Source organism: Stegostoma tigrinum, chromosome 46 (assembly GCF_030684315.1).
Source record: "Stegostoma tigrinum isolate sSteTig4 chromosome 46, sSteTig4.hap1, whole genome shotgun sequence".
NCBI classification, from domain to species: Eukaryota; Metazoa; Chordata; class Chondrichthyes; order Orectolobiformes; family Stegostomatidae; genus Stegostoma; species Stegostoma tigrinum.
Window position 1 is genome coordinate 116,882 of NC_081399.1, and position 14,912 is coordinate 131,793.

Below are 14,912 nucleotides of genomic sequence, written 5' to 3' on the forward strand. Positions count from 1 at the left end.
ATAGTTGATTTCAGTGGATAGTTCAATGCCTTCATCACGTGTTCTCTGAACTTGGGCAGAGCCGCTCCATAAATCAAAGAATTCGTGCAGCAGCTTAAATTACGGAGCATATATGCGACATGTTTAAATGCGTATTCACCATTTGTATCTAATGCATAGTGAACGCCAAAAAAATATAAAACAGAACAGAACCACAGAAATATGAAATTGGCGGATATGGCGAAGAGTATTATCATGGACTTCCTTCTGTTCTGCATCTCTGGGTCCCTGTGATTCTCACTCGTGCTCTGACACCTCAATCTCTGGCGGACTCGATTGGTCACTAAAATTCGACTGATTGTTAGAGTGTTGAGTAACAGAATTAGTGAAAATGGGAGTATTGGTGTTAAAACCTTGTCAAATAACATATCCACGCCACACGGGATCAACGTAATATGCATTTGTATTAGAGCAACCCCATGGTATGTTCTCAATGATCTTTGAACGTTTAAATCTAAAGTAGATGGGAACATTCTTTAGGCAGAGCAGAATGCTTGTTGTCACTAGAACGACAGTCACAGTTTTTTTGGAACAATACTTCAATTTTAATTTCTGACAGCAAATAGCAACAGATCGATCCAAGGTGAAAGCAACATTGAACCAGACGAAGCAGTCAATGACTGCACGGCGCATGGCATAACGTACACTACACGCAGGAGTGATGTCCAGGAAAGTTAGTGGGAAATAATCATTTTTGACTTTGCTGAGTATGATCTCCACAATAACGAACAATAAGTCTGCTGTAGCCATGGCAACCATGTGGCACCTTGTAGAGGTGGAGACTCCGCACTTTTCTCGGGACAGGATCACAATTGCCACTAAATTAACTGGATGAAATAGAGGAGAATTTGGTTGCAAATTACTGCCAAAACAACATGCAATTCTGAATCTAAATAACAAATGCCACACTTTAGCAACTCGCACTTTTGAACTGGGAATCAGGCTGGCTTTAAATAATGCGAACCGCGTTATCAACAGGCTTCACAGCTCATTGAGCCATATTTGGATTGTACAGCTTTCTAAAGCAGGGCCATATCTCAAGTTGAAAATTTATCTCTGCTTCTGCCTCCACAGACTCTACCAGATCTGTTCAGTTTCTACAGTATTCTCTGTATTTCATTAAAGTATTCATCTTCATAGTATTTTGTTTCTAGTTAATTTATGTGTAAAAAGGATATTGGTACAAAATTCTACAAGGATCTAAAACAGTGGTGTAACATTTGATAACGGAACAAGAAGAGAAAAATCCCATCCTAAATTCTGATTGCCCTGGACAGGAGTGCTTCTTAACAAATTCGGACTATTTTCTCACACAGTAGACAGTTATCGTTCTTGGATCATTCCCCATAGCTGAGGGAAGTTGGGGATCGAGGGTTACAGGTAAATAAATACATTTACATTCAAAGCAAGTTTGATGAATCTGGACGCGTAAACAAGAAACTCAGGATTACTTCTTCTGAAAATGTGAAGCAATGATTATATTAACCGGCTTTGAACATGAAATAGGCTGTGCATTTCAATTTTATTTTTCTACATCAAACAGTAAAACTACAGGTGGCTAAGATAATAAAATGTGAGGCTGGATGAACACAGCAGGCCAAGCAGCATCTCAGGAGCTCAAAAGCTGTCGTTTCGGGCCTAGACCCTTCATCAGAGAGGGGGATGGTCCCACCCCATCCCCCTCTCTGATGAAGGGTCTAGGCCCGAAACATCAGCTTTTGTGCTCCTGAGATGCTGCATGGCCTGCTGTGTTCATCCAGCCTCACATTTTATTATCTTGGATTCTCCAGCATCTGCAGTTCCCATTATCTCTGAAACTACAGGTGGCTATTGCATTGATAAGAATAACTCTCTTTCTCTGGTGCTGTTACGATAGTTACAGTTGATCGTTTTATAATTGTAACTCCCTTCAAAAGTTATGCCTTCATAAGTCTATTTCTACCTGTTGAATTCCAAATGTCATGAACAGAAGACTGTCACCAAAGCGATGTGAAAACAAAACAAATGCACAGCTACCTATTCCGGGAGTGCCAATAGTATGGGCTTTGCTGCCCTGTGAGAGGGAAAACGTTAAAGAGAAATTGAGGTCAGAAAGAAAGAGAAGGGAACATAAGAATATGTTCATAGGATTAGAATAATAAAGGATCACAGGAAATTTATGAAGCATCTGAAAATCAATCGAATGCATTTCTGTTCATTTGAAGCCTGGCACTTAAAACTCTATCTTGAAATCAATTATGTGTTTTCCACCTTCCCACGGAGGTAACATAAGATAGAAATTACATCACCTTAGAAAGATTGTGAGGGCTTAATCTGCGAAAATATTGACTGTGCGTGAGAAAGGATGGTGGTATCATTGAAGCCTAACATACACTGACGGATTCTACAGTAAATATATGGGGATTGGTTTCAACTCTTCCAATTCATTCAGCACACCCCACCACCCCCACCCAGTCTCAACACACTCAGTGGGAATGCTGCAGTTTGCAACACAATGTTAATTGGGGTCTAGTTTAAAACTGCATTCTGCCTGGTAATGTATCCTGAAAGAAGTACATCAATGTCATTTTACAATTCACTCATGTAAACACTCATATAAATAGAATGAGATAACATTATTCTCCAATGTAACAAAAACAAAGTTGCTGGAAAAGCTCAGCAGGTCTGGTAGCACCTTTGAAGGAAAAAACTGTTAACGTAATGTGATCAGAGATAATGGGAACTGCAGATGCTGGAGAGTCCAAGATAACAAAGTGTGGAGCTGGATGAACACAGCAGGCCAAGCAGCATCTCAGGAGCACAAAAGCTGACGTTTCAGACCTAGACCCTTCACCAGAGAGGGGGATGGTTCTGAAATAAAAAGGGAGAAAGAGGGAGACAGACCGAAGATCGATAGAGGAGAAGATGGGTGGAGAGGAGAGTATGGGTGGGGAGGTAGGGAGGAGATAGGTCAGTCTAGGGTGGACGGACAGGTCAAGGGGGCAGGATGAGGTTAGTAAGTGGGAAATGGAGGTGTGGCTTGAGGTGGGAGGAGGGGATAGGTGAGAGGAAGAACAGGTTCGGGAGGCAGGGATGAGCTGGGTTGGTTTTGGGTTGCAGTGGGGGAAGGGAGATTTTGAAGCTTGTGAAGTCCACATTGATACCATTGGGCTGCAGGGTTCCCAAGTGGAATATGAGTTGCTGTTCCTGCAACTTTTGCATAGCATCGTTGTGGGATGCAGGAGGCCCAGGATGGACATGCCATCTAAGGAATGGGAGGGGGAGTTGAAATGGTTCACGACTGGGAGGTGCAGTTGTTTATTGCGAACCGAGTGTAGATATTCCACAAAGTGGTCCAGAAGCCTCCGTTTGGTTTCTCCAATGTAGAGGAGGCCACAACGGGCTCAGTGGATGCAGTATGCCACATTAGCAGGTGTGCAGGTGAACCTCTGTTTGATGTGGAAAGTCTTCTTAGATCCTGAAAGGGCGTTGAGGGAGGAGGTGTAGGGGCAGGTGTAGCACTTGCTGCGGTTGCAGAGATAAGTGCCAGGTGTGGTGGAGGTAGAGGGGAGTGTGGAGCGGACAAGGGAGTCCCGGAGAGAGTAGCCCTTCTGGAAAGCAGATAAGGGTGGGGATGGAAAAATGACTTTGGTAGTGGGATCAGATTGCAGATGGTGGAAATGTTGGAGGATGATGCGTTGGATCCAGAGGTGGTGGTGTGGTAAGTGAGGATGAGGAGGATTCTGATTTGATTGTTATTGAGGGGACAGGGTGTGAGGGATCAGTTGTGGGAAATGTGACAGACTCGATCAAGGGCATTTTTGACCACTGTGGGGGGGGGGGGAGGTTGTTGTGGTCCTTGAAAAACGAGGACATCTGGGATGTCTGGGAGTGGAATGCTTCATCTCAGGAGCAGATACCGCGGAGGTGAAGGAATTCGGCCGCGTCCGCCTCAATGCTTACGCCTTTAATCATGAGCCTAACCGTCCCTCCACTGGCCCCTTCTCCTGCCCCCAACACACCCTCTCCTCCTGGACACCACCCCAAGGCCTCCTACCCTCCCTCAAACTCTTCAACTCCAACTGCCATCATGACATCAATCTTCTCAACCTCTCCACCCATCTCACCTACACCAACCTCTCCCCCACAGAATGGGCAGCCCTCCGCTCCCTCCACTCCAACCCCAACCTCACCATCAAACCCGCAGACAAGGGAGGCGCAGTTGTAGTTTGGCGCACTGACTTCTCCATCGCCGAGGCCAGGCGTCAGCTCTCTGGCACCACCTCCTATCACCCTCTTTATTATGACCTCACCACTGAGCAACAAATCATCATCCCCCAAACCATCAACAGCCTCATCACTTCGGGTCACCTCCCACCCACCGCCTCCAACCTCATTGTTCCCCAACCCCGGCACTGCTCGCTTCTATCTCCTTCCCAAAATCCACAAACCTGACTGCCCTAGTCGACCCATTGTCTCCTCCTACTCCTGCCCCACCAAACCCATCTCCACTTATCTTGACTCCATTTTCTCGCCCTTGGTCCAGAAACTCCCCACCGACGTCCATGACTCCACCCACACCCTCCACCTCCTCCAAAACCTCTGATTCCCCAGTTCCCAAAACCTAATCTGTACCATGGACATCTAGTGCCTACACTCTTCATTCCGCATTGACCCAGCTTAACACCTTGTTGTCTATGGCTATGGGCACGTACCAGGAATACCAATCACACCGAGGATCAGGTAGAATATTTTCCTGATGATCTGAATCAGACGGTGCATCTTCTCTTGAAAGTGTGATCAGTACCCTCCCAAAATTAGATTCTGGTCTGTTAGATTCTTGGTACCTTAATTATATATGCTGTAGAATTTCCTTGGAGACACAGAGATTGCAAAATATGCCAAGTTGTTTTTGTTTTATTTACCTTTACGCTGACGGATCCCAAGAGCTGACTGAAACCTTGGTGACTAATCGTTTGACAGCTCAATTTGAAGCACACCCAATCTCTCCCCTCAGGAATGGAGCCTTCTGTTTGCATTCACTAACTTATTTGAGCTGGAAGCTGTTTGTAACTGATCTCATCGTGGCTCCAAGATGGCCTTCACTTGTACCATCACAAAACCAACAAAATTCTCAGTTCAGAGAAGCCAATCAGTTTTATTGAATTGTAATCTAGTGTTTCCGTATTATTTTTAATCTCAGGACGTTCCATTCAGCAATCTTGCAACATTTTGCAATCATGGCTACCACAGATCATTTAACTAGTGGATTGGTGTTATCTGAAGCTGAAGGTTGCAGGAACAGCAACTCATATTCCATTTGGGAACCCTGCAGCCCAACGGCATCAATGTGGATTTCACAAGCTTCAAAATCTCCCCTCCTCCTACTGCATCACAAAACCAGCCCAGCTCGTGCCCGCCTCCCTAACCTGTTCTTCCTCTCACCTATCCCCTCCTCCCACCTTAAGCCGCACCTCCATTTCCCACTTACTAACCTCATCCCGCCTCCTTGACCTGTCCAGCCTCCCCGGACTGATCTATCCCCTGCCCACCTCGCCACCTATGCTCCCCTCTCCACCTATCTTCTCCTCTATCCATCTTCGGTCGGCCTCTCCCTCTCTCCCTATTTATTTCAGAACCCTCTCCCATCCCCCTCTCTGATGAAGGGTCTAGGCCCGAAACGTCAGCTTTTGTGCTCCTGAGATGCTGCTTGGCCTGCTGTGTTCATCCAGCTACACACTTTGTTATCGTGGATTCTCCAGCATCTGCAGTTCCCATTATCTCTGATTGGTGTTATCTGCTTGGTCTTCCTTCAGGTGCATCTCAGCCTATTTCACTTCGGCCAGTCTCACCAGCATTGTTATGCATTCCATTTTTTTGAATGACTTTTACAGCACTTTTCAAGTTTAATCCCACTTTATCACGTATTCTGTGAACACATCTCTTATCCTCACAGCACCACCTGTACAAAGCTATTTTCTTTCAGCTAGCAGTTGACTTTATCATGAATGATGATAAGACATTGGGAGAAAATCACCGCCATGTACACTCCACACCATACCCCACCAACCCCTCCTGCCACCATTTACTGCACGTCAAGCCAACTTACAATTCATGTTTCCCAACGTAGGACACACACAATTTATCTGCTCTATCCACAGTAATCTGCCAAACTGTTCCACTGAAGGAGAAACTAATTTCAGGAGTAGCAAACTCTGCTTCTCTCTTTGGCCTCTGTATCTGAAGCTTTTGTCTTGTAGAAATCGAAAGAACTGTGGGTCCGATAATGTAGAAACAGGAACAGAAATTGCTGGAAAGGCACAGCAGACCTGGCAGCATCTGTGGAAAAGATTCTGTGCAAAGAAATCTCCCAAGGGTCATTCGATAAGAGGTGTTAATTCTGATTCCTTTTTCTGAAGAAGGGCCTAGCCCAAAACATCAGCTTTCCTGCTCCTCCAGTGCTGCCTGGCCTGCTGTGTTCATCCAGCTCCACGCCTTGTTATCTCTTATTTCTGCCATATCTGCTGAGCTTTTCTGGCAATTTCTGTATTTTTTTTATTGTTGCTTGTATCTTGTCACATTTCATTCTTCCACTCTGTGCTCGGACATTAAAACCATTTTCTTTCTGATTTCTGTCTCGCTCTTTGTTTCACTCCTTTTGCCCTTTTTCTTCAAGATAGTCACTCTCTAGGGAATAGACCCTGCACCAACGTCTGCCAGAGGCCATGATGTATACACCTACCTGATCCAGTTCCACCAAGCTGACCTCTGTCAAGGGCACTGTACAATTGTCCCTGAGCATCGTTACCTTTCCATGTGTTTTGAGCTTGACAATTGCGACAACAACATTCCTGAAGTGACTTTTTCAGTTCCTTGGCCATGAATCCACGCATGTGAGTTCGTAGCATTTTCAGGCACCTTCATCCTGGGATTAGAACTAATAATTCTGCCGTAAACTGCTCACAGTGCAATTAACATCGCTCTTCAAGCAGTAAAGCTGTTGCAGATTAAACCACATGAAATTAGAACAATTGACTTTGTGTGGTTGAAGCAAAACGTCGCAATTCCATGTGCATTCTCCCTCCAGAAAGACAGCTTCGTAACTCATGGCAGTATGCATTGCATTTCATGATGCTCAATGTACCAGGTATCCAGCCCCTTCTCTGTAAATGTACTGCACCCTCTAAGAATACCACAGGGCTAGAGGTGTGTGTGCACTGCTCTGGGTGTGAACACTGTAGGAGGACTGTACTGTCAATAATGTTTCAGTGTAGTTGCAAGGACAGAAATTATCCTAAGTTCCATTTGCAGCTGCTCAGCAATGTGGGAGTGCTACACTGCCAGAGCATTAGGACTGAAGAAGTGCTGCTCTGTTTATATGTCAGAAAGAAATAGCGATTTCCCAACTCACAGTCAGTGCAGGGAGAGTATTGTAATGTTCTAGTGTCAACACCGAGAGTCAAAATCAGAAGTTCTGCACTGAGTAACTGCAACACTGCAGGGAGCTTGGATAGAGAGAGGGCTACACGCTCAGGGAGGATGGACTGATGGTGCTCTGAACTGTTAGACGGTCCCTATACAGTGGTAGCTGCCCTGCTGACAGTCTACACGGAGGCTGCAGAAGTGGAAGTGCTGCACTGTGAGATGTTCAGAAATGATGGAGTGCTGTACTGTCTCAGGGTCAGGACTGAGGGAGGTCTGCACCCTAAGAGGGCCACTGCTGAGGGAGTGCCACGCTGGAAAAGGAACATTGCTGAGGGAGACCCACAACATCGAATGTTTAATAATGAGGTTGTGCCACACTGTCAGAATGGCAGCACTGAGGGACTGCAGCACTGTTACAGGGTCAATGCTGAGGGAGTACCGCACTTTCAGAAGATCGGTGCTGATAGAGAGCTGTAATGGATCGTTTAACCAAATTTGGCAAAGGAATTGAACCGTGCAAAAAGCCCAGCGGGTCAAATGAGCAGCCAAATTTAGTTGAGGTCGGAAGCGAGTCAGGCATAGAAAACATAAACCAGTAAATACATAATGCACTTTTGCAAAGATACATGTTTTTTCCCTTTCATCATTCATGGTGTGACGGCGTCGCTGGCGAGGTCAATGTTTATTGCCCAGGGGGCAGTGGAGAATCAACAACAGTGCTGCGGGTCTGGAGTCACGTGTAGGCCAGACCAGGTAACGAAATCAGTTTCCTTCCACAAAGGACGTTACAGAACCAGATGGGTTTTCCCCGATAATTGACAATGGATTCATGGTCATCATTAGATTCTTAACTACAGATGTTTTTATTGAATTCAAATTTCACTATCTGCTGTGGTGGGATTCAAACCAAGGTCCCAGAGTGTTACCTGGATTAACAATCCAGCAATAATGCCACTAGGCCACTGCCTCCCATGTATAACACTGGGGTACAGTACCTGTGGGGACAGGTCTGTCACTGTATAACACTGGGGTACAGTACCGGTGGGGACAGGTCTGTCGCTGTAAAACACTGGGGTACAGTACCTGCGGGGACAGGTCTGTCACTGTATAACACCGGGGTACAGTACCTGTGGGGACGGGTCTGTCAATGTATAACACTGAGGTACAGTACTGGTGCGGACAGGTCTGTCACTGTATAACACTGGGGTACAGTACCTGTGGGGACAGGTCTGTCACTGTATAACACTGGGGTACAGTACCTGTGGGGACAGGTCTGTCACTGTATAACACTGGGGTACAATACCGGTGGGGACGGGTCTGTCACTGTATAACACTGGGGTACAGTACCGGTGGGGGACGGGTCTGTCGCTGTATAACACTGGGGTACAGTAGCGGTGGGGACTGGTCTGTCGCTGTATAACACTAGGGTACAGTACCGGTGGGGACAGGTCTGTCGCTGTATAACACTGGGGTACAGTACCTGTGGGGACAGGTCTGTCGCTGTATAACACTGGGGTACAGTACCTGTGGGGACGGGTCTGTCACTGTATAGCACTAGGGTACAGTACCTGTGGGGACAGGTCTGTCGCTGTATAACACTGGGGTACAGTACCTGTGGGGACAGGTCTGTCGCTGTATAACACCGGGGTACAGTACCTGTGGGGACGGATCTGTCACTGTATAACACTGGGGTACAGTAGCGGTGGGAACAGGTCTGTCGCTGTATAACACTGGGGTACAGTAGCGGTGGGGACAGGTCTGTCACTGTATAACACTGGGGTACAGTACCGGTGGGGACAGGTCTGTCACTGTATAACACTGGGGTACAGTACCTGTGGGGACAGGTCTGTCACTGTATAACACTGGGGTACAGTACCGGTGGGGACAGTTCCGTCGCTGTATAACACCGGGGTACAGTACCTGTGGGGACGTGTCTGTCACTGTATAACATTGGGGTACAGTAGCGGTGGGGACAAGTCTGTCACTGTATAACACTGGGGTACAGTACCGGTTGGGACGGGTCTGTCGCTGTATAACACAGGAGTACAGTACCAGTGGGGACGGGTCTGTTTCCATATCATCCTTTTTGTCAATATTTGAAATAATTGTTTTCCTGCTTCCCTGAATTACCTCTGTACCACCTGCTCAGTGAATGTGGAAACTGCCGGTGATCAGAGAATTCACAGATAATGGAAACTGCAGATGCTGGAGAATCCAATGTAACAAAGTGTGAAGCTGGATGAACACAGCAGGACAAGCAGCATCTTAGGAGCACCAAAGCTGACTTTCTGGGCCTAGGCCCTTCATCAGAGAGGGGGATGGGGAGAGGGTTCTGAAATAAATAGGGAGAGAGGGGGAGGCGGACCGAAGATGCATAGAGGAGAAGATAGGTGGAGAAGGGACAGACAAGTCAAAGAGGCGGGGATGGACCCACTAAAGTATGTTGGGGGTTAGGGAGGAGTTAGGTCAGTCCAGGGAGGATGGACAGGTCAAGGGGGCAGGAGGAGGTTAGTAGTGAGGAAATAAGAGTGTGGCTTGAGGTGGGAGGAGGTGATAGGTGAGAGGAAGAACAGGTTCAGGATGCGGGGACGAGCTGGGCTGGTTTTGGGATGCAGTGGGGGGAGGGGAGATCTTGAAGCTGGTGAAGTCCACATTGATACCATTGGGCTGCAGGGTTCCCAAGCGGAATATGAGTTGCTGTTCCTGCAACCTTCGGGTGGCATCATTGTGGCACTGCAGGAGGCCCATGATGGACACGTCATCTGAGTATTGGGAAGGGGAGTTGAAATGGTTCGTGACTGGGAGGTGCAGTTTTTTACTGCGAACGGAGCATAGGTGTTCTGCAAAGCAGTCTCCAAGCCTCCATTAGGTTTCCCCAATGTAGAGGCAGCCACAACGGGTACAGCGGATGCAGTATACCACTTTGGGAATGTGCAGGTGAATACCTGCTTGATGTGGAAGTCTTCTTGGGGCATAGGATGGGTGTGAGGGGGGAGGTGTAGTGGCAGGTGTAGCACTTCCTGCAGTTCAAGGGAAAAGTGCCAGGTGTGGTGGGGCTGGAGGGGAGTGTGGAGCAGACAAGGGAGTCAGGGAGAGAGTGCTCCCTCCAGAAAACAGACAAGGGTGCCACCACCAAAGTCATTTTTCTCTCCCCACCCTTGCCTGCCTTCCGGAGGAATGACTCTCTCCGTGACTCCTTTGCCCAGGCTGTGGCTATTTATCCTGGAGTGTCATAGGATGAGGGGTAACCTTATAGAGGTGAGGTTGTTGACTTGCTCACCGTGCTGGCCTGTTTTTCTTCATGCTAAGTAAGGAAGCTTCTGATGAAACAATGGAATTCTACTCCGCTTGGAATTTGTACTGTGTGGTCCGTTATGGTGAGTCAGCATGGGTTTGTATATAAGTCCAATTCTACATGTTTCTTCATTGATGTATGGGCAGAGAAACATTCCTCTAGGAATTCTCGCGCATGTCTATGTTTGGCTTATGTTACAATGGTTACATTGCCCCAGTTAAATTGATGACCTTCATTTCTGAATGTACCAATATTAAGGAGAGTTTATCGTGCAGTTTTGCTGCTGTCTCATGTTCAGATGGGTCTGGTATTCTGATGGAATACATGAATTGGAATCTGGAATTGTACAAGGCTTTAGTGAAACCGCAGCTGGGATATTGTGAGAATTTGAGATAACAAGGTGTAGAGCTGGATGAACACAGCAGGCCAAGCAGCATCAGAGGAGCAGGAACGCTGACGTTTCGGGCCAAGACCCTTCTTCAGAAAATTTTGTGAAGAGTCGAGGCCTGATACATCAGCTTTCCTGCTCCTCTGATGCTGCTTGGCCTGCTGTGTTCATTCAGTTCTCCACCTTGTTATCTCAGATTGTTCAGCATCAGCAGTTCCTACTATCTCTGAAACAATTTTAACCCCACTGCAAAGGCTCTTCTAAGGATGCCTACCTTGGAGAAATTACCCTCCTCCCTCCGGAATGACCTCAGTGAATCTGTCTCCCACTGCAACTGTCTCGTAATCTCTTCAGCCCTGAAACTGCTCGACCACATCCTGAAGCAAAACAGGTACTACAGCCACATCACCTTTCTTAGTACCTGCCTATGGAGCCAAACCATCTCCAATGGACTAAAGTCCACATTCAGGCCTTCCCAATGTGGCCCCAACCTCGACAATGTCTACATTCAGAACATTGAGATCCTTCAAAACGTTTCTCCCTGCGACTCCTGAAACAGACACTCGCAGTGATGCACTGGCATCTCCTGGCATCAAACCTACCTCAGCTCAGAGCTTCCCTCTCCCAGACCTGCAAAGGATCTGTCCTGTTTTTTATTCTGCGTAGGGTCTACAACGTGAACTCACAATTCTACTCAGCTTTATTGGACACTTAAAACCATAAGTACAGTGAACTTACTGGTGCCTCCCACCCAAAATGGGCTTCCTCCACCTCCCAAATCCCCAACTCTACCCAGGACTTTTCCCACAATGTGCCCGCCACCATTGGCCACACGGCCCCCTTCGGAGCACCCACAGATGATGGAACATTAGCCACTACCAGATACACCACTTCCGGGACAGCGAGCGCCATTGACAGAGCTGCTGATGCCAGTGCCTCCATTCTGAGGCCAACACCACAGACATTGAGAAATCACCTACCGTCACTGCTGCTGCTGCCAACTACCCCACTCTGCACACTGCCCACAGCGCACCGCCCACAACACACTGCCCACAGCGCACCGCCCACAACACACTGCCCACAGCGCACTGCCCACAACGCACCGTCCACAGCGCACTGCCCACAACACACTGCCCACAGCGCACCGCCCACAACACACTGCCCACAGCGCACCGCCCACAACGCACCGTCCACAGCGCACCGCCCACAGCGCACCGCCCACAACACACTGCCCACAGCGCACCGCCCACAACACACTGCCCATAGCGCACCGCCCACAACACACTGCCCACAGCGCACCGCCCACAACGCACTGCCCACAGCGCACCGCCCACAACACACTGCCCACAGCGCACCGCCCACAACACACTGCCCACAACACACTGCCCATAGCGCACCGCCCACAACGCACCGCCCACAACACACTGCCCACAGCGCACCGCCCACAACACACTGCCCATAGCGCACTGCCCACAACGCACCGTCCACAGCGCACCGCCCACAACGCACAGTCCACAACACACTGCCCACAACGCACCGCCCACAACACACTGCCCATAGCGCACCGCCCACAACACACTGCCCACAGCGCACCGCCCACAACACACTGCCCACAGCGCACCGCCCACAACACACTGCCCATAGCGCACCGCCCACAACGCACCGCCCACAACACACTGCCCATAGCGCACCGCCCACAACGCACCGCCCACAACACACTGCCCACAGCGCACCGCCCACAACACACTGCCCATAGCGCACTGCCCACAACGCACCGTCCACAGCGCACCGCCCACAACGCACCGTCCACAACACACTGCCCATAGCGCACTGCCCACAACGCACTGTCCACAGCGCACCGCCCACAACACACTGCCCACAGCGCACCGCCCACAACACACTGCCCATAGCGCACTGCCCACAACGCACCGTCCACAGCGCACCGCCCACAACACACTGCCCACAGCACACCGCCCACAACGTACCGTCCACAGCACACTGCAGAGAGCACACCGCCCACAGCGCACTGCAGAGAGCACACCGCCCACAACACACTGCCCACAGCGCACCACCCACAACACACTGCCCACAACACACTGCCCACAGCGCACCGCCCACAACACACTGCCCACAGCGCACCGCCCACAACACACTGCCCATAGCGCACTGCCCACAATGCACCGCCCACAGCGCACTGCAGAGAGCACACCGCCCACAGCACACCGTCCAAAGCCGACATCAATGTCGTTCTGCCAACCACCTCCACAGTCAGCAGCTCCAGAGGAGACCACAGCACCCAGCCCTGCCAGGTCTTCACCATCCCCCCAGACTTCCACCTTACTGAGGACGCACAGTCAGTCCTCAGTAAGGGGATCACCTATGTCCCCCTCCACACAAACATCGACAAATACTGCTCACGTTTGGACCTTGAGCAGTTTTTCGGCTGCCTTCACCTCCACGCTTCCTTCTTTATCCATGAGCCTAACCCTCCCTCCACTGACCATTCTCCTGCCTCCAACACACCCTATCCTCCTGGACACTGCCCCAAGGCCTCCTACCCTCCCTCAACCTCTTCATCTCCAACTGCCATCGTGACATCAATCTCCTCAACCTCTCCACCCCTCTCGCCCACTCCAACCTCTGCCCAGCAAAACATGCAGCCCTCCGCTCCCTCTGCTCCAATCCCAACCTCACCATCAAACCTGCGGGCAAGGGAAGCGCAGTTGTAGTATGGCGCGCTGACCTCTACATCGCCGAGGCCAGGCGCCAGCTCTCTGACACCTCCTCCAACCACCCCCTGGATCACAACCCCACCCCTGAGAAACAAACCATCATTCCCCCAAACCATCCACAACCTCATCACCTCAGGTGACCTCCCATCCACAGCCTCCAATCTCATTGTTCCCAAACCCTGCGCCACCTGCTTCTACCTCCTTCCCAAAATCCACAAACCTCCCCGCCCTGGTCGACCTATTGTCTCCACCTGCACCGACCCCAACAAACTTATCTCCCCCTATCTTGACTCCATTTTCTCCCCCTTGGTCCAGGAACTCCCTACCTATATTCCTGACACCACCCACTCCCTCCACTTCCTTCAAAACTTCCAATTCCCCGGCCCCCAACACTTCATCTTTACCATGGATGTCCAGTCTCTATACACCTGCATTCCCCATGCAGATGGCCTAAAGGCCCTCTGCTTCTTCCTGTCCCGCAGGCCCGACCAGTCCCCCTCCACCGACACCCTCATCTACATAGCTGAACTTATCCTCACCCTCAAAAACTCATCTTTCAATCTCTCCCACTTCCCACAAACAAAGGGGGTGGCCACGCGTACCCGCATGGGCCCAAGCTATGCCTGCCTCTTGGTAGGTTATTTGGAACAATTCCTCTTCTGTAGCTACACTGGCCCTAAACCCCATCTCTTCCTCCGTTACATTAAAACATTTTCTGAAGAAGGATCCAGGCATGAAACGTCAGCTTTCCTGCTCCTCTGATGCTGCTTGGCCTGCTGCGTTCATCCAGCTCCACACTTAGTTATCGCTGGAATATTGTGCACAGTTTTGGTCTCTGTATCTGAGGAAGGATGTTCTTGCTATGGATCAAGTGCAGTGAAGGTTTTTCACACTGAATCCTGGGATAGCATGACTGACATTTGAAGACAGGCTGTGTCTCTGAGGATTGTATTCACTCCAGTTTAGAAGAATAAGAGTGAATCTCATAGAAACCTAGAGAATACCAACAGGGTGAGACAGGATAACTGAGGGAAGGATGCTCCCAATGATGGCG

General features: G+C 49.4%; 1 protein-coding gene across 1 annotated transcript in view; it reads right to left on the reverse strand.

Moving 5' to 3' along the window:
• Positions 1-724: 724 nt before the first annotated feature.
• Positions 725-14,912, reverse strand: part of LOC125449565 (beta-crystallin B1-like) — a 33,979-nt gene continuing 19,791 nt past the window's right edge. The window contains exon 6 of the mRNA XM_059642750.1: positions 725-866. Within this exon, the coding sequence (XP_059498733.1) occupies positions 863-866 (4 nt within the window). The 3' untranslated portion in view covers positions 725-862. The remainder of the gene's footprint in view (positions 867-14,912) is intronic.